The sequence below is a fragment of the Dipodomys spectabilis genome, unplaced genomic scaffold (genome assembly GCF_019054845.1).
Source record: "Dipodomys spectabilis isolate Male_0828 unplaced genomic scaffold, ASM1905484v1 ptg000108l, whole genome shotgun sequence".
NCBI lineage: Eukaryota > Metazoa > Chordata > Mammalia > Rodentia > Heteromyidae > Dipodomys > Dipodomys spectabilis.
In genome coordinates this window covers 3,850,759-3,868,458 of record NW_024870785.1, presented here as the reverse complement: position 1 = coordinate 3,868,458, position 17,700 = coordinate 3,850,759, and the positions used below count along the sequence as shown (strand labels likewise).

Genomic DNA, 17,700 nt, shown 5'->3' with positions numbered 1-17,700 from the left:
GGGTCAACCTTGGGTACTGAGCCTTAAGCCTGTGCCATCAGATGCTGACTCCAGGTGGGGGGAAACAGAACTGAGCTGAGCCGGGCGCCAGTGGCTCACGCTTGTCATCCTAGCTACTCAGGAAGCTGAGATCTGAGGACTGCAGTTCAAACCCAGCCCAGGCAGGAAAGTCCATGAGACTCTTATCTCCAATAAACTGCTCAGAAAAAGCTGGAGGTGATACTGTGGCTCAAGTGGTAGAGCACTAACCTTGAGCAAAAGAAGGTCAGGGATATTATCCTGCCCATGTAATTGTAACCCCTCTGTACAATATGTTCTCAAATAAAATAAAATAAAATTTAAAAAAAAAAGAAGGTCAGGGACTGCACCAGGCCCAGAGTTCAAACCCCAGGACCAGCAAATAAAGAGAATTGAGCTGAGCACAGCGCCTTGGCCTTGATGCAACGTCGATTACTGAGGGCATGAGCATGCCAGAGGTGCTGAGCCTTCCCCTCCTGCTCAGCTACGACAAGCAAACGTGGCGTCAAGTTGGGAGGTGTCTGGAGACGCCCTGGAAGGTAAAGACACTCACAGGGTCTTCTGTGTTGAGGACAGCGGCAAATATCTTGTCTATGGCGATGCTGACACCAATGGCGGTGGGAACGGGCCCTAGAGCCTGTGGGCCTCGAAACTGGGGGATCTGTGGAGGGACCCGGAGTTCTAGTTAGGAAATAGGAAGTCAATTACAGGGCAAGAAACAGTTAACAAGCAAGTTCTTACCACAATTGCCATGTATAGTACCTGTAAACCCCACACTGGAGGCAAAGACTCAAACTTTTAAAAAGCTAAATAAATAAAACGAGAGATCCTATTAAAAAAATAACTAAAGCAGGCCGGGCGCTGGTGGCTCACGCCTGTAATCCTAGCTACTCAGGAGGTTGAGATCTGAGGATCACGGTTCAAAGCCAGCCCGGGCAGGAGAGACCGTGAGACTCCTATCTCCAATAAACCACCAGAAAACCGGAAGTGGCGCTGTAGCTCAAGTGGTAGAGCGCTCGCCTTGAGCTGAGGGACAGCGCCCAGGCCCAGAGTTCAAGCCCCACGACCGACAAAAAAAAAAACAAAACTAAAGCAGAAAGGGCTGAGGGTATGGTGGTAAAGCACCTGACTTCAAACCCTAGTAACACACACACACACACACACACACACACACACACACCCTAGTAACACACACACACACACACACACACACACACACACACACACACACACGTGACCCAAAAAGCCAGGAAAGGTTGAGATAACACGCACCAAACATCATGGGGAGATTAAGAGCCTGGCCTGAGCCTGAGGGGCAGGTGTGCACCTGCCCCCACGTAACAAGTGCCCCAGAACCCAGGGGTACCAGGGGGCTTGTGATGCAGACACAAGACTCTTTACTATAATTGGGCACAGTGGTGTGTGCCTGTCACCCTAGAAAAGGAGGGTGAGATCAGACAAAAATGTCTGTGAGACGAGACTCCATCTTAATAGAAGAAGCTGGGCATGGTGGTGTGCGTCTGTCATCCAGCCATGGGGGAGAGGGGGAAGTCTAGAATAGGCAGACTGAGGTTCAAGTGCAAGCCTGGGCAGTAAGACCATAGCTTAAAAATAACCAATGCAAAAAAAGGCTACAGTTACGATTCAGCAGCAACGTGCCTGCCCAGCAAGCACAAGGCCCTGATTGCAAACCTCAGAAATTGTTCACCTTCCCTCCTCCAAAATCACAAAAGTGGTTCACGTTAAACTCATACTCCTAGATGACGACATAGAGGCATTCGATTATATTACCGTTTGGTGTTTTGCATAACTTTGACAGATTTCAAAATAATCAGTAGAGGAAGAATACAATCGAGCAAAACGAGCAGCCCTCACCAGCAGGTCGTATCTGCCGCCGGCGGCCAGGATTTCCGGCACAGCTCTCTGCCTCCGCCTGATGAACGCCACGAACTGGAAGATGATCCCGCTGTGCTGCTGCACCTTGTAAACCAGGCCCAGGTTGACCAGCACCTGCAGAGACGTATGTCACACACACCTAACCACCGGCTTGGAACTGCTCTGGCCTGGCTTCCTGTGGCCTGCCAGGCCAGGGAAACTCGGCTCTCTGAGAAGAATGATCTCTCAGGCTTCTGCACTCCGACAGGAATCGTGTCACTTGGCAAAAAAACAAAAACAAAAGACTCGACTGAAACAAAAACTAATTCTAGGTATCACATGCTCTGAAATGTAGAGTCGAGGTCTCCTGGCATCAAACGAACCCATTCCACCCCTGAATCCCTGCCAGGATGGAAGAGTTGCCAAACCTGTAACTTGATGCCAAATTTCTTCAGCAGCCCGATGACCTCCTCTAGGTCTTTTAAACCATATTTCACCAATGCTGCAACACCCGTTTTCTGTTTTATTAGTGAGTTGATCATTGGCATTACATCTTGCAAATCCCCCTTCTGCTCAATAAACTTGTAGAGTCGACACAGCTGGAAAAGAAAGAGGTCGGTCAGCTGCCAGCCCATGGCGGGAGACCTCTGTGCCTGGTGCTTCCCACACGTGGGGCGGGGAGGAGGCCGGGGGTGGGGAGGCCTATGCGGAGAGCCTGCACTTCCAGGAGTGCGGGTTCTGCAGCCACAGGTCATTTTAGCCCTTGCTGTAATCTGGGAGAATATCCTTTTTACATCAAAATGACAGCATCTAGGAGAAGTGCTTTATACATCTGGTCCACTGGTCAGCCTAGGGTTAATGCAAAGCAGACTCTGGCAGAGCGTTCTGTACTTGTCATCAGACAGAATTCTCCCTCTGCCTTCCTTCTCACTTCTGTTACTACAGGCCCAGACACACTGGCCGGGAAGGCAAAATGTGACCGGCTCCACCGCTCAGAGGATTAGCAAGAGTTTTCCTTCGCTCCTGTTTGGAGCTGCAAGGGAGTCCCCTGCAGGCAGCCTCTGGGTTCTTCAACCAATGGGCTCAGCCTGTGAGACTGGCTTTGTCCTGCTGTTTGTTCCCTGTCCATCCCAGGGAGGCAGGAGCCAGGGACACTAGCACAGACTCTGGTGTATGGCAGGAGGAAGTCAGAACAGGGAGGTGCACAAAGGGCAAGGTACAGCCTGGGAAAAACTCCCAGAGTCTAAGCTGGAAATTATTAAGATGCAAAATTAGAGCTACTTGAGTACTGCAGGCAGATCCAGGCTCGTCTAAGTATCATGGGTTCATCATCAACCTTGATGCCAAATTTCTTCAGCAGCCCAGAGTAGGGACTCTAGATTCTGGTCATCAGCGGACCATTTAACTAACAATGTGTGACTCTGGACAAGTTGGTCTCCTTGGGTTTTAGGCAGCTCATGTGTAAAGGAAGACTGAGCTGGATATTTAAGGCTCTTTTGTACTATTTCTCCTTTTTAGTATCTCTAACTTGTATCTACTCAGGAGGCTGAGATCTGAGGATCACAGTTTGAAGCAAGCCTGGGCAGAAAAGTTGCTGTGAGACTCTTATTTCCAATTAACCACTCAAGAAACCAGAAGTGGAATTGTGGCTCAAAGTGGTAGAGCACTAGCCTTGAGAAAAAGAGCTCAGGGACAGCGCCCAGTCCCTGAGTTCAAGCCCCATGACCAACAGAAAAAAAAAACTTATAAGTAAAAATTTTTAAAAAAAGGAAGAGGAAAAAGAAAAAAGGAAGCAGGCATTTTAGCCACAATGCAGCTGTCACAAGGATGTGGTATTTGTGACTTTCTGCATCGTGACACTGGTTCAAAGAGCCTTTTGGGAGCCAGGTATGGTGGTGTATTCCTGCAATCCCAGCACTCGTGAGGCTGAGGCAGGAGGATCATGAGTTCAAGGCCAGTGTGAGCTACATAGTGAGCCTTTATCTCAAATCCTCCCACCGCCTAAAACAAGAAAAAGACAGGATCTGGTGAGTAAGGAAGGGCAGGCTGGCTTATAGCACATGAATGCACGTGGAAAGAGTCTCTGATGGCAGGATCAGTCTCTCTCCTCGGATCCCAGATGTTGCCATGGTACCTGACATTGAGGGGGCAGTGATGTCTTGAGAGCAGCAGGGAAGGGACACAACCTCCCTGCTAACAAGAAGCTGGAGACACCGTCTGACAGCATGGAATTAACAGAGCCAGCTCAGCTAGTGCCCTCAAAGGTACTTACACTGTTAGAAGGTAAAGACAGATTACAAAATTTAGCCTCCACTTCTCTCCTCGTCAGCTTCTCTGTCTGCAGCAGGAGAGAAAGGGAGCAGTGAGAGACTGGACTCAACCCCCATCCAAGCATAATTTTCAGGCCCATTCTGACAAATATCCTTCGTGTGGGACAAGGTGTCCTAACTGTAAGGGATAGACTTAATTCTATGAATAAAGTACTCCCCCCATTCACAGAAAACCACAATATTAGTTTAAGATCTGAAAAAGCCTGACAAAAGATGCAGAAAGGGTGAAGATTTATCTGTTTAATGGCATGCCCAGCGCTGGACAGGCTTTCTGGGGTGATTCTGGGTGGGCAGGATAGTGTGTGTTTGTCATTTCAGCTGTGGTGGGAAATATAAATAGGACACTCCAGGCTGCACAAACAAAAAGCAAGACCCTACCAAAAAAAAAAAAAAAAAAAGGAAAACCTGGGCACTCATGCCTGTAATCCTAGCTATTCAGGAGGCTGAGATCTGAAGATCGCAGTTCAAAACCAGACGGGGTAGGGGAAGTCCAGGGGAAGTCCATGAGACTCTTATCTCCAATTAATCATCAGAAAACCGGAAGTGGTGCTATGGCTCAAAGTGGTAGAGTGCTGGCCTTGAGCAAAATTGCTCAGAGGCAGCGCCCAGGCCCTGAGTCCAAGCCCCATGACCAGCAAAAATAAATAAAATTAAAAAATTTAAAAAGCAGAAAGGCCTGGAGGTATGGCTCGAATAGTAGAACGCCTGCCCAACAAGTGTGAAGCCCAGAGTTTACAGCCCCAATACCATCAAAAGAGGTTGGTTGGTTAGTGAAGTTAGGAATTTAAATTACAAATAATTTAATCCTTTTTTTTTTGGTCAGTGGTGAGGCTTGAACTCAGGGCCTAGATCCTTCTGCTCAAGGCTACCACTCTACTACTTGAGCCACAGCTCCACTTCTGGCTTAAAAAAAAAAAATTAGGGGCTGGGAAGGTGGCTCAGTGGTAGAGTGCTTGCCTTGCATGCATGAGGCCCTGAGTTCGATTCCTCAGCACCACATAAGCAGAAAAAGCTGGAAGTGGCACTGTAGCTCAAGTGGTAGAGCACTAGCCTTGAGCTGAAGAGCTGAGGGACAGCACCCAGGCCCAGAGTTCAGGCCCCACAACCGGCAAATAATAAACAAAAATTATTGTAAAGATACTGTACAGAGGGGTTACAGAGTAAGCTAATGAGTCCATTTCCTATTGAGCATAGTTACCCCCTCCTTTGTTTGCTTTCTCTCTCTCTTTTTTTTTTTGGGGGTGGGGGGGTTGGTCCTGGGGCTTGAACTCTAGGCCTGGATGCTGTCCCTCAGCTCTACAGCTCAAGGTGAGTGCTCTACCACTTGAGCCACAGCGCCACTTCTGGTTTTCTGGTGGTTTGTTGGAGATGTAAGTTTCATGGACTTTCCTGCCCAGGCTGGCTTTGAACCGCGATCCTCAGATCTCAGCCTCCTGAGTAGCTAGGATGACAGGTGGAGCCACTGGCACCCAGCACTTCTGGTTTTTTCTGTGATTCATTTAAAATAAGAGTCATGGACTTTCCTGCCCAGGCTGGCTTCCAAGTGCCATCCTCAGATTTCAGCTTGTGAGTAGCTAGGATTATACGCATGAGCCACTAGTACCCAGCTAATTTCATCTTTTAAAATTAAAAGTTACCCCTTTAAAAAACTGGAGGTTATTAGTAGTTAGTTGAGTGATAAGCACAGAATTAAAGCTCAGAAACCCTTGTTAGTGTTTAATGTAATTCACACCAACTGGTTGTTTTATCTTATAGTAATGAAGGAGATAAAGCTCCTAATTTAGTTTTATGATTTCCTCAGTCACAAAACAACCATTCAACACCAGGCCAAAGTAATTAAGTGCTTACCACAGCGTCACACAGGATGACGTAGACCTGGCTGAGTTTATCTTCTGGAATCCCACAGTGTAGGAGCACTGCTTTCAGTATCATTGTATGATTCAAGTAAATACTGTAATTTCTTTCCTGGGACACAGAGAAATTATTATTATTTTCACTATAGAAGTGATACAGGTTCACAATCAAGTCTAGAATCCTACCACAAATTTATCATTCCAACATCTTAGAAGGAGTGGATTTTAACATCCCGACTCCTAATTAGGTTTTAAATCACGCATCATTTTTACAGAGTGGGGACGTGGGTGCTGAGCCGGGTATGGTGGGATACAGGGAAGGAAAGGCTGAGGGCTGTGCCCTGAATGAGCTTGCGCGGTGCTCGCAGGAGCCCATGGATGCCTGTGTCAGGAGCTGTGAGGGTGGGAAGACAAGGAAGACACAGGGCAGGCGGACTTCCTGGGAAAGGATCCCAGCCACCCTGGGAGAAGGAAGGCTATCTGGACAAGGGACCACCGAGAGGCTGCAGAGCAAGTGTGGGGGATGAGCAGGGGGCTCGAGAACAGGTGGCAACAGAGCCTCATTTCCTAAATCTTGAAAGAGTGGTGGGGACATGGCCAGACGTCCCCGCCACCCAGAACAAAAAGACGACAGGTTACAACACAGCCGGAACCTGTAGGGCGGAGAATTCTTGGATGATCTCGTAGATGGTGTAGATGGTCTCTGCTGTGGGCAGAGAGCTGTTGGTGGTGGAGGTGACAATGTCAAATGCACACTCCAGAAGCTCCTTGGGGTGAAAGCGATCTAGTTTGCGAGGTCTGAACACCCGTTCTATGCAGTATCTGGAGAGACAGGGGCAGATTTCTGAGGTCATTGCTTAGAGGGAACAAACCTGTGTGGGGAACTGTGAAACCAAAGAAGATATACAAATAAAAAACCCAGTCATTACGATTAAAAAGGCTTATGGGCCAGGCACCAGTGGCCCACATCTATAATCCTAGCTATTTAGAAGGCTCAGATGTAAGGATCATGGTTTGAAGCCAGCTAGGGAAGGAAAATCCATGAGACTTTTATCTCTAATTAACCACCAAAAAGCCAGACGTGGAGCTGCGGCTCACATGGTATATTGACACTCTTGAGCAAAAAAGCGAAGGGACAGCACCTAGGCCCTGAGAACAAGCCCCAGTACTGTACTAGCACACAATAGAAACAGGTCACCTGGATCCCCAATTCTGCACTATTCAACTATGGGGCTTTCTTTGTTGAATGTCCAAAGGAGGGTGAAACTACAAGCCAAATGGACTGTTCCCTGAGTGCTTACTTCTACAGGGAGACACCTACGCTGGCTGGTGATTGCTTTCTCAGAGCCAGAATAAAAGCATGTAAGGAGCTTTGATTTTGTTGGAGGAAGGAGCTGCAGGGCAGGGGGTCTCCTCCGCAACAATGCTGCTTCACCTTCCCAAGCTCTCGGCATCTGAACCCTGTGGTATCTGAGTGGATAGAAAACCCTTCCCAGTGCTGCGTGCCATCATCCCAGCATTCCTGCAGGCTTGCTCTGTTTTGCTACATGTGGCTTCTGTCACTTACCTGTGTGGGCAGTTCTCACACAGAGACCGCTGGCTGTTTTAAATTTTAAAAGTAGCATCTGTGATCAAGGGCAGCCACATTTCCCCGTAAGTAGCCATTTGTGAAAATAAAGAACGGCACTGCCCTGAAACAGGCAGACGGGAAGAGTGAGAGGACAGGTTCCCTGACTACTACCTTCTTCCCCAGACAGGATGTCAGAGGGTGCCCTGGTGGTATTCTGAGCTCAGTACTTGGATCCCGGAATTCTCCACTTTGTAAGGATCACTGAAGATAAGCACTCCTTTCTTCCCCATGTCCACCACACGGGAGGCAAGGCTCTTTGGTTTTTCTTACCGTTTTAAGTTCAGGATGTTATTTCTTGCCACGTATCTCGCAAAAGGGACCTGGAAGATACAGTTTTAAAGATCAATGTCTAGTTTTTATTTATTTTTTTTTTTTGTTTTTTTTTTGGGTCCGGTCGTGGGGCCTGAACTCTGGGCCTGGGTGCTGTCCCTCAGCTCTTCAGCTCAAGGCTAGCACTCTACCACTTGAGCCACAGCACCACTTCCGGCTTTTTTCTTTTTGCTTATGTGGTGCTGAGGAATCGAACCCAGGGCCTCTGGCATGCAAAGTAAGTGTTTTACCACTGAGCCACCTTCCCAGCCCCAATGTCTAGTTTTTAAAATGAAACAGCATTATTGAAATTTAACTCATGCATCATACAGTTTGCCCTTTAAAACTGTATTAATTCAGCGATTTTTATATACTTACATTAAAAAAAAAACTGTCTATGTAACAGTGATTCTGTAAGAGTTTATGGCCTAGCACTCTGGCAGCCACCTTAGGTAGGTTCACCTGTCTATGAACCTTATGTAGGAACACGCTATGATGCTTGCACATTTTTTTTTTTTGGGGTCCAGTCGTGGGGTCTGTCTGGGCCTGGGCGCTGTCCCTCAGCTCTTCAGCTCAAGGCTAGTGCTCTACCACGTGAGCCACAGCGCCACTTCTGGCTTTTTTCTTTTTGCTTATGTGGTGCTGAGGAATCGAACCCAGGGCCTCAGGCATGCAAGGCAAGCGCTCTACCACTGAGCCACCTTCCCAGCCCCATGATGCTTGCACATTTTTGAGACTGCAAACCTGTCACTAGGTGACAGGACCTTCAGTCACGCACTGGATGTCCCCGAGTCCTTTGGTCAGTGGATGCCACTGCCAGACAGGCTATCTGTCGTGGGCACAGGCATTTCTTAAACTTGAGGGAAACTCACTGTTACTTGAATATGCTTTCTATATTTTAACTATATCAAACTAAAAGCTGTACAAGTTATTAATCAGAGGAGCCTGCAGATACATTCTGTTCTCTGGTGAATTTTACAAACACATGTCACGATAATATTATCAAAATGGGTATTAATTATATCTTAAGAATGAACTTCCCACTATTTCTACAATCTTTTAGAATCTTTTGTTTTTTCTTTGAAGTACTAGGGTTTGAACTCAGGGACGCCCATGTACTAAGCCTAAAGTATGGCTCAAATGGTAGAGCACCTCCTTCCCAAGCATGAACCCGAGAGACCCAAGCCCAGTACCACTAAAATAATAATAGTAATAATAATGACACACTTCTAAAAGATGTCATTTAGACAGAAACTTGGGGCCTGAACTCTGGGCCTGGGCTGTCCCTCAGCTCTTCAGCTCAAGGCTAGTGCTCTACCGCTGAAGCCATAGCACCACTTCTGGCCTTTTCTGCTTATGTGGTGGTGAGGACTTGAACCCAGGGTCTCATGCATGCAAGGCAAGCGCTCTACCACAGAGCCACCTTCCCAGCCCCGCAGTCTGGTCTTTTAGCAGAGTTCCCGTCCGCGTGTGCGAGGCGTGCAGACATGAGAAGGGAGACGCCGCTCACCCGCAGGTCGAAAGGCAGCATCACCAGCATCCCGCTGTGGTCCATGAACACGGCGGCTTCGTTGTGCTCGTAGATCTGCCTGTTGCGGGGAAGCAGGAGTGGGGTGCACAACTGGACAGCTCCTGTGCCAAATCAGAGGACAGAGCGTATCAGCAGGCCCCTCTGAGAGGCAGCCTCCATGCACTCGAGCCCGGCAGGTGAGTGACCTGCTACCAGGACCGCTGAGATCACCTTGGGACTCGCTGCGGCTCTAAACTCAGACGGAGAGCCCGTCGAGGGCTGCCTGTGAGCTTAGTGCCGTGGGGCTGTTCCAGATTCACTAGCTGAGAGGACGTACCATGCCGTTTAAAGATGCGGATGACGGCTTCGCACACATGCTGCTGGATCTTGGCTGTGCGGATGGAGAAGTTGCCCTGAAATGGGACCAGTTAAAAAACCCACTGAAATCTAATCTTGAGACCCTAAAATATGAGCAGTGGCTGACATTTGTCACTTGCTTATTCTCAGATCACCAGAGACCTCAAGTTAGCTTCTCTGAATCTATTCAGGGAAGAGACCGCATAGACATGGAGAGCTAATGCAGCTCACATACACTCCCTGGGGACTGCTGGGAACACCAGGAAGTGATCAGAGCTCCTCTCCTCCCTCCCCTTCCTTCTATCCCCTCCCTTCTCCTCCAGGTATTAAGGTAAGTGGTTATTCTATCAAGGGCTTTCCTGTGTAGCATGCATGAGGCCCTGATTCCAATCATGTCTTGCTAACTTTGCCTGGCCTTCCTTGGAACTGGAGATCCCTGTTTCCACCTCCCAAATAACCAAGATTATATGTATGCATCACCACACCCAACTTTTTTATTTTTATTTTTTGAGTCCGGTCGTGGGGCTTGAACTCTGGGCCTGGGCACTGTCCCTTAGCTCTTCAGCTCAAGGCTAGCGCTCTACCACTAGAGCCACAGCGCCACTTCCGGCTTTTTTCTTTTTGCTCATGTGGTGCTGAGGAATCGAACCCAGGGCCTCATGCATGCAAGACAAGCGCTCCACCACTGAGCCATCTTCCCAGCCCCCACACCCAACTTTTTGTAAGAAATTTAAAAAATGTACAAGGCTCCCCAAACCAGAAACCTAGTTATACTTCAGGAACCATGCAGGAGATCCTAGAGATGCTCCAAATGCTGCCAGCTGGCAATGCCACACCACTGGTGCTAGCGGGCGCCCAGGCACCCCGCTAGCAGGGCTTCCCAGGGGGTCTGTATGGGCAGCCAGCATTGCAGCCACTACTGTCTGAGGTCTGACTGCTGCCATGTTTCTGGCCCCAGACAGCTAGGCTGGGCAGTGATCAACATCTCCATCGCTGTGGATGTGGAGGGGGATGGGCAGAAATCCTGCAGAGAAGTGATTCGCAGTGTGGCTGTTCTTACAGAGCAGTGCAAGTACACAATTTTTTGGTGTGTGTACTCTTGGGGGCTTCTTGGGCCTCAGATTAAGCATATACATTAAAAAAGAATCCTGGGAAACTAGGACCCAACTAGATCCTTCCTCTGCTGACCAGGTCAGCTATGTGGGGCGGGGTCAGCCCACCTTGAGGATGTCACTGTCGTAGGTATAGTCGATGGCGGGGGAGATGCGCTGGGAGAAGATCTGGGCCATCATGGTACGGTAGGCCTTCCCGTCCACGTTGGCCAGTGTGTGGTGCAGCACCTCGTGCAGCTCGGACTCCTCCATCTGGGGTGGGGGCAGGAGCTCGCTCCTCAGCAGCTCCGTGGCCGTGGGCCGTTTTGCCGGATCGTGGTTCAGGAGCCAGGAGATGACGGACTTCTGCAGCAAGACACAGGCAAACGCAGCAGGTCACTTCACGTCACACACAGACGCCACACGTCTTGCACTAAGCTGGTACATTTTAATTGGTATTTCTGAAATCTCAGACTCTGTCATTAACCACCCACACCTCATTATGGCTACAGGACTGTGCCATGGCATACACAGAAGTAGTTCTAAAGACAGAGGCCTTTCACAAACAGCTAAAAGGAAAACACAAAAACAGGGGAGCGGTCATTTCCTATGAGCTGCGGGGGCTGTGGGTGCACAGGGCCCTGCTGTATTTTACAAGTTGTTGCATTAACATCAACAGCCCAATTAGCATTTAAAAAAATCAATATATAGCCGGGCGCTGGTGGCTCACGCCTGTAATCCTAGCTACTCAGGAGGCTGAGATCTGAGGATCGCGGTTCAAAACCAGCCCAGGCAGGAGAGACCGTGAGACTCCTATCTTCAATAAACCACCAGAAAACTGGAAGTGGCGCTGTAGCTCAAGTGGTAGAGCGCTCGCCTTGAGCTGAAGAGCTGAGGGACAGCGCCCAGGCCCAGAGTTCAAGTCCCACGACCGACAAAAAAAAAAAAAAAAAAAAAAAAAAATCAATATATGACATCGTGTTTTCCTACTCCCTGCCAAGCTGACAATAGTTAGCATCAGATTACCCTGCCATCAAAGGAAGTAACCCCTTAAACTGATGGGTGAGCAAAGTCTAGGTACAGAGGAGAGAAGAGACATGTCCACCCAGACATAAAAGCCTTGAGTGAGAAGCAGCGAGTTACTGCCCTGTGTGCTCCTCTTCTGCCCTCAACAATGAAGATTTAAGTAGAGGACTTTAGTCCTTGACTGTAATCGTCAATAAAGGTTAGCACAAGGAAGAAATTTCCCCATGACCGGGCATCTTCAACAGCAAAGCTTCACCAACACAGATAACTAGAACTAAGAAAGGTGCCTCAGGAGTGCAATACACAGATTTACTTGGAAATATTTCCTTGCTGATTCCCTGGGCTTAGTGTTAGCCTACTCCAGGAGTAAAAGGCATGCATGCACACTCAAGGATATTTATGGCATATAGGAGATGTTATCTTTAAAATACTACAGTGACAGACTGTCTATAAAATGGAATCCTTTCCCTGCAATCTGAGCTACCTCAGCCATAGAACAGAACAATTACACTTTTAAATTGTATTTTTTCTTCAAGCCAAGTTTTATATTAAAAAAATGAGCTGTAAAAGCAGTCCCTTTCGCTTTTCTCTCTCCCATCCCCAAATAGCTAAGCCCAGGGTCCAAGCAGCAATTGGAAAGCACAATGTAGCTACAAAGGAACCCTAGAGACGATTGTTTCCTCTGCTCGCCGCTGGCATTTCAAGTCTAATAACAGCCGAAGTCCTTATCTTCTGCTGCTGTCCCTGTGCTGTTCCCAGAATACAAGAACAAGCGGCAGAAGATTACTAATTGAAAAAGAAGGAAAACTGGAGCCCACAATGAAAGCATCAGAAAATTACCTGCTTCATGTGCTCTCCATCTTCAAAGTCTTCTGGAAACTTTGGTGAAGAGGGCTGAAAGAATATTACAGCCAAATCAACATGTGCCCTGGCCACCTGCCAGGACACAAGTAGGAAAACCAAGTAAGAAATTAAAATTTGCTGGGGAGGAAAGACAGATGCTCACTCTTCCATATACAGACACATGATTACTATTGCTATTACTATTATTATTATCATTACTTTTAATGCTACCTGTCTTCCTTTTTTTGTGGTGCTGATGTTTTCAATCCAGGGCACTGTACATAGTCCTACAGACATTATGTTAACATAAACTTCATCACAGCTTAGTTTCCAAAGCATTTCCTGTGAGGACAATCCAGTGGCGTCAGAGAAAACCAAAGCAATTTTGTTAAACATATAGTTGAAAAAGGGCCCAGGTGCCCATGGCTCACATCTGTAATCCTAGCTATGAAGGAAGCTGAGATCTGAGGACGGCAGTTTGAAGGCAGCGCAGGCAGGAAAGTCCATGAGACTCATCTCCAAAAACTACTCAGAAAAAAATGGACATGGTGCTGTGACTGAAGTAGTAATAGCCTTGAGCACAAGAGGCTCAGGGACAGCGCACAGGCCCAGGACCAAAAAAAAAAAAGAAAGAAAGAAAAGAAAAAAGTACAAAAAACCCTGTAAAACATCAACACCAGGTAATAGAGAACATCACGGTAAAGACCACTCCATCTTCCAAAGTTCTCACTTTCCTGGCAAAGACAAATAAGATCTCATTGTAAGATTACCTAGGTAGCTTATGTGGTCTTGAAATGAAGACACAGACATGGCAGGCTAAGGAAAGAAGGTGGTCAAGGATAGAATCATCTCAGAGCACAGCCACCACTGGCAAAAGCAACCTCCTTATCCTCTCCCATGCTGCAAATGCAGCTACTCACATTCCACTGCAACTGCTTGGGAAAGGATCTGGGACGATTCTTACTCTGAGGTTTGAACGCAAAGGTCTGGTGCTGGCTAGGCAGGGGCTCTGCAACCTAAGCCAGATGCCCAGCCATTTTTGCTTTAGTTCTGATCTTCACGAGAACGCGGAGGTCACTAGAAAGCAAACCGTATGGTACGTACATCTCGGAGCTGGTTGAGAACAAAGATCCTTTCGGAGGCCGTCACCATGGGGTGGTAGGACATCTCAAAGAAGATGATCCCCAGGCTGAAGAGATCCACTTTCTGAGGGAAAAGAAAAGAGCTTTGACAAGACAGGGCAACTCCCCAGGAAGGACAGAGAGGAAGCATGCCTAAGTGTAAGACAAGCCACGCCGGGAAAACTCATCATTTGTTCTAAAAAAATTATAGATAAGACGACTGTTTAGCTGACGAGAAAGGTATCTGCCACAACTTCCCCCAACCACCTCCTTGACAATTAGTTGTAACCGGCTCAGCTAAATAGACACACATTGGTAACTGCTGGCTGGAAAGAATGGTGCAAGAGAAAAACACTAAGACGTGCTGAGACCTGTCTTTGCAACTGCAGTCTGTGCTTGCCTAGCATGGTGAGACCCGGGTCCCATCGTCAGTACCAAAATAAATAAATACATTACAAAAATAAAATAACATAAAAAGTACACACAAAGACATTCCATGTCTCCTCCTGACGGGCAGCTACCAGCCACCATTTATTTAATTTTATTATTATTATTATTTGTGGTACTACGGTTTGAACTCAGGGCCTTCCACTCTCTAGGTAGGTGTTCTGCCACTTGAAGCACTCTAATTCCCCCAGCACATTTTGCTTTAGGTTTTTTTTTTTTTTTTATTGTAAAGCTACTATACAGAGGGTTACAGTTACATGAGTGAGGTTATGAGTACACTTCCTCTTGAACATTGTTACCCCCTCCATTGTTTTCCCCCCATCCCCTCCCTCCCTCCCTTCCCCGAGGTTCTTTTTTTTTTGATTGTGATTAAATGATTACATAATTTCAAAGTCACAAGTTCATTCTAACTTCCCTGGAGCAAATTGTCTACCACAGTCTGTAATATATAACAGTGTTCACATGTTATATACCATATTTGTGATCAGCAGCATGAGGATATTTAGTAGTGGTTCAACCAGATGAGCGGGAGTTCTTTGTTTCTTAAGTCCTGTTAGTTTTGTCGTATCACCTAACCTTTTGGATTTTGCTTTAGGTTTTTATTTAGCTTCACTTTTTTACCAGGCTGGTGTCAGACCAAGATCTTGCTACTTCGAATGTCTGAGTATCTGGGATTGTGAATCCAGATACCGACTTGTTGGCTTTTCTTTTTCCTCCCAGTCTGTGCTTTCCACCACGTAGCTGGGCCGCCAAGCCCAGCTCTCTGCCCCCAAGTTGTCATGGTCTGTCACTTTTCTGCCTTTTATCTAGACGATGCCCTGTCAAGGAAGGCCTTCCCTGTCAGTCTGCACACAGCTCCTTCCCTCTAAGCCCTTATCACACACAATTCTTTCTTTTATGTTTTTCTTCTTTATTGTCCATTTCATCTACCACTGAGCTTCCTGAGGGCTGGGACTCAGCTGTCTCACCCATGAGACTCTGTCCCCTGCACTTCCAGGACCCGGCCCAGGATGGGGGACCCCAAGTTCTGGGCAGTAGCAGTGCCAGCTAAGTGCCTGACCTCGGGCGCCACGCACCCACCCGGAGCAGCACGTGGTGAATGCTCCTGATCGTCTTGGTTGGTTATTGAGCCCTGACTGCTGTGAGCTGAGTGTTCTGGTTCCTCCCTCTTGCTGCCCCCGCTGCCCGCCCCCATACCTGGTTGTACGCAGACTTGGTGCTCCCTTGGACCTCGGGGCTCACATACAGAGCAGTGCCCACCATGCCAGTCAGATGGCCTGTGTGGAGGAGACAGGGGAGCTTGCCATTAGCAGGACCACGGAGAAGGCAAGTTCAAAAGAAAACAAATACAGAGAGATCTTTAGAGCCAGGCGTGGGGACATGGCTCAAGTGGTAGAGCATTTGTCTAATGAACAGGAGGCTTGAATCCAATCCCTAGTACTAGCAAAATAAATATATAAGTAAATAGATAAAAGAGGAAAATAAGGGGAGAGGCCCAACTGGTTGGCTGTCTGCAATGCTCATGAGCAGCCAAAAGTTGAGCAGGGGTCCAGGCCGGCCACGCTGCCCTACCAACTGTCTCACTTTGTACTAGATCCCTGCCACAGCGAGCAGGCCCTGGGCAGAGTCTACGTTGAGCACTTGGGGTAAAAAGTACAGCTCTGCTTAGCAAAGCCTACTTATTCCACTGAGAATAATTAATTCAGTGAAAAAAATCATTAAAACTTTCCATGAGGGGCTGGGAAGATGGCTCAGTGGTAGAGCGCTTGCCTTGCATGCCTGAGGCCCTGGGTTCGATTCCTCAGCACCACATAAGCAAAAAGAAAAAAGTCAGAAGTGGCGCTGTGGCTCAAGTGGTAGAGCGCTAGCCTTGAGCTGAAGAGCTGAGAGACAGTGCCCAGGCCCAGAGTTCAGGCCCCACGACCGGACCCAAAAAAAAAAATAAATAAATAAATAAAACTTTCCATGATTACACTAATTTAATGAATAACAAATTAGCTTTAGGCTAACATAGTTTGTGATCTGCTTTATTTATTTGATTTTTTGTTTTTGGTGCTGGTAACTGGGACTTGAACTCAGACTTGAGATTTTTTGCTCAAAACTGGCACTCTACCACTTGAGCCACAGCTCCATTCTGGCTTTTGTTAATTAACTGGAAATGATAAGAGCCTCATAGGCTTTCTGGATCAGGCTGGCTTTGAATCATGATCCTCAGATCTCAGCCTCCTGAGTATCTGGTATTTCAGGTGTAAGTCACTAGTGCTCAGCCTGCAGCTCGTTTGTAAACACATGAGGGAAATCCCCACTTCTGATTTACCTGAAGGGTCTGACTTTGTCAAGTGATCTCCAGCCTGCTCATCCTGTTTGCCATCTGCCTGAAAACACCAACAAGCGAAATAGTACCATCAGATACTTCCAGATTCCATGGGAGTACCCTGTTCATTCCTCAATGAAGACAAAAAAACCTTACATGGAATCAGAACAGTTACAATAATTGCACTGAGGAGTCATGAGCCACTACGCTCAGCTGCCATTGTTTGTTTGTTTGTTTGTTCTTTGGGGGGCCTGAACTCTGGGCCTGGGCGCTGTCCCTCAGCTCTTCAGCTCAAGGCTAGCACTCTACCACTTGAGCCACAGCGCCACTTCCGGCTTTTTTCTTTTTGCTTATATGGTGCTGAGGAATCAAACCCAGGGCTTCATGCATGCAAGGCAACACTCTACCACTGAGCCACCTTCCCAGCCCCTGTCATTGTTTTTCATACATTCTCATTCTTTCAAGTAAATAGATTCTACTTGCGCATTACCAATAGGAAAGTGAAAGGCTTGTCTAGTGGATGTCTCTTCTCCCCCTGATATCATGTGAGCCTTGAATAAGTTAACTAGAGCCTAGGTTCCACTGTCAGCATTTTGGTGGTTACCTGGAGATAAGAGTCTCATGGGAGCCGGGTGCTGGTGGCTCACGCCTGTAATCCTAGCTACTCAGGAGGCTGATCTGAGGATCGCGGTTCAAAGCCAGCCGGGGCAGGAGAGACCGTGAGACTCCTATCTCCAATAAACCACCAGAAAACCGGAAGTGGCACTGTGGCTTAAGTGGTAGAGCGCTCGCCTTGAGCTGAAGAGCTGAGGGACAGTGCCCAGGCCCAGAGTTCAAGTCCCACGACCGACAAAAAAAAAAAAAAAAAAAAAAGTCTCACGGGATATTTCTGCCTGAGGATGGCTTCGGAACCGTAATCCTCAGATCTCAGCCTCCTGAGTAGCTAGGATTACAGGCATGAGCCACCAGCACTCAG

General features: G+C 47.6%; 1 protein-coding gene across 2 annotated transcripts in view; it reads right to left on the bottom strand.

The window, feature by feature from the left end:
* Positions 1-17,700, bottom strand: part of Eif2ak4 (eukaryotic translation initiation factor 2 alpha kinase 4) — a 57,341-nt gene that overhangs the window by 9,881 nt on the left and 29,760 nt on the right. For both annotated transcript variants that reach the window (XM_042687549.1, XM_042687550.1), the window contains exons 17-30: positions 16,728-16,785; positions 15,608-15,687; positions 13,947-14,048; positions 12,840-12,893; positions 11,103-11,339; positions 9,863-9,938; positions 9,526-9,647; positions 7,977-8,026; positions 6,730-6,898; positions 6,072-6,188; positions 4,166-4,231; positions 2,322-2,492; positions 1,894-2,028; positions 572-679 (exon numbers count right to left, since the gene is read on the bottom strand). In XM_042687549.1, coding sequence (XP_042543483.1) covers positions 572-679; positions 1,894-2,028; positions 2,322-2,492; positions 4,166-4,231; positions 6,072-6,188; positions 6,730-6,898; positions 7,977-8,026; positions 9,526-9,647; positions 9,863-9,938; positions 11,103-11,339; positions 12,840-12,893; positions 13,947-14,048; positions 15,608-15,687; positions 16,728-16,785 — 1,545 coding nt within the window. The remainder of the gene's footprint in view (positions 1-571; positions 680-1,893; positions 2,029-2,321; positions 2,493-4,165; positions 4,232-6,071; positions 6,189-6,729; positions 6,899-7,976; positions 8,027-9,525; positions 9,648-9,862; positions 9,939-11,102; positions 11,340-12,839; positions 12,894-13,946; positions 14,049-15,607; positions 15,688-16,727; positions 16,786-17,700) is intronic.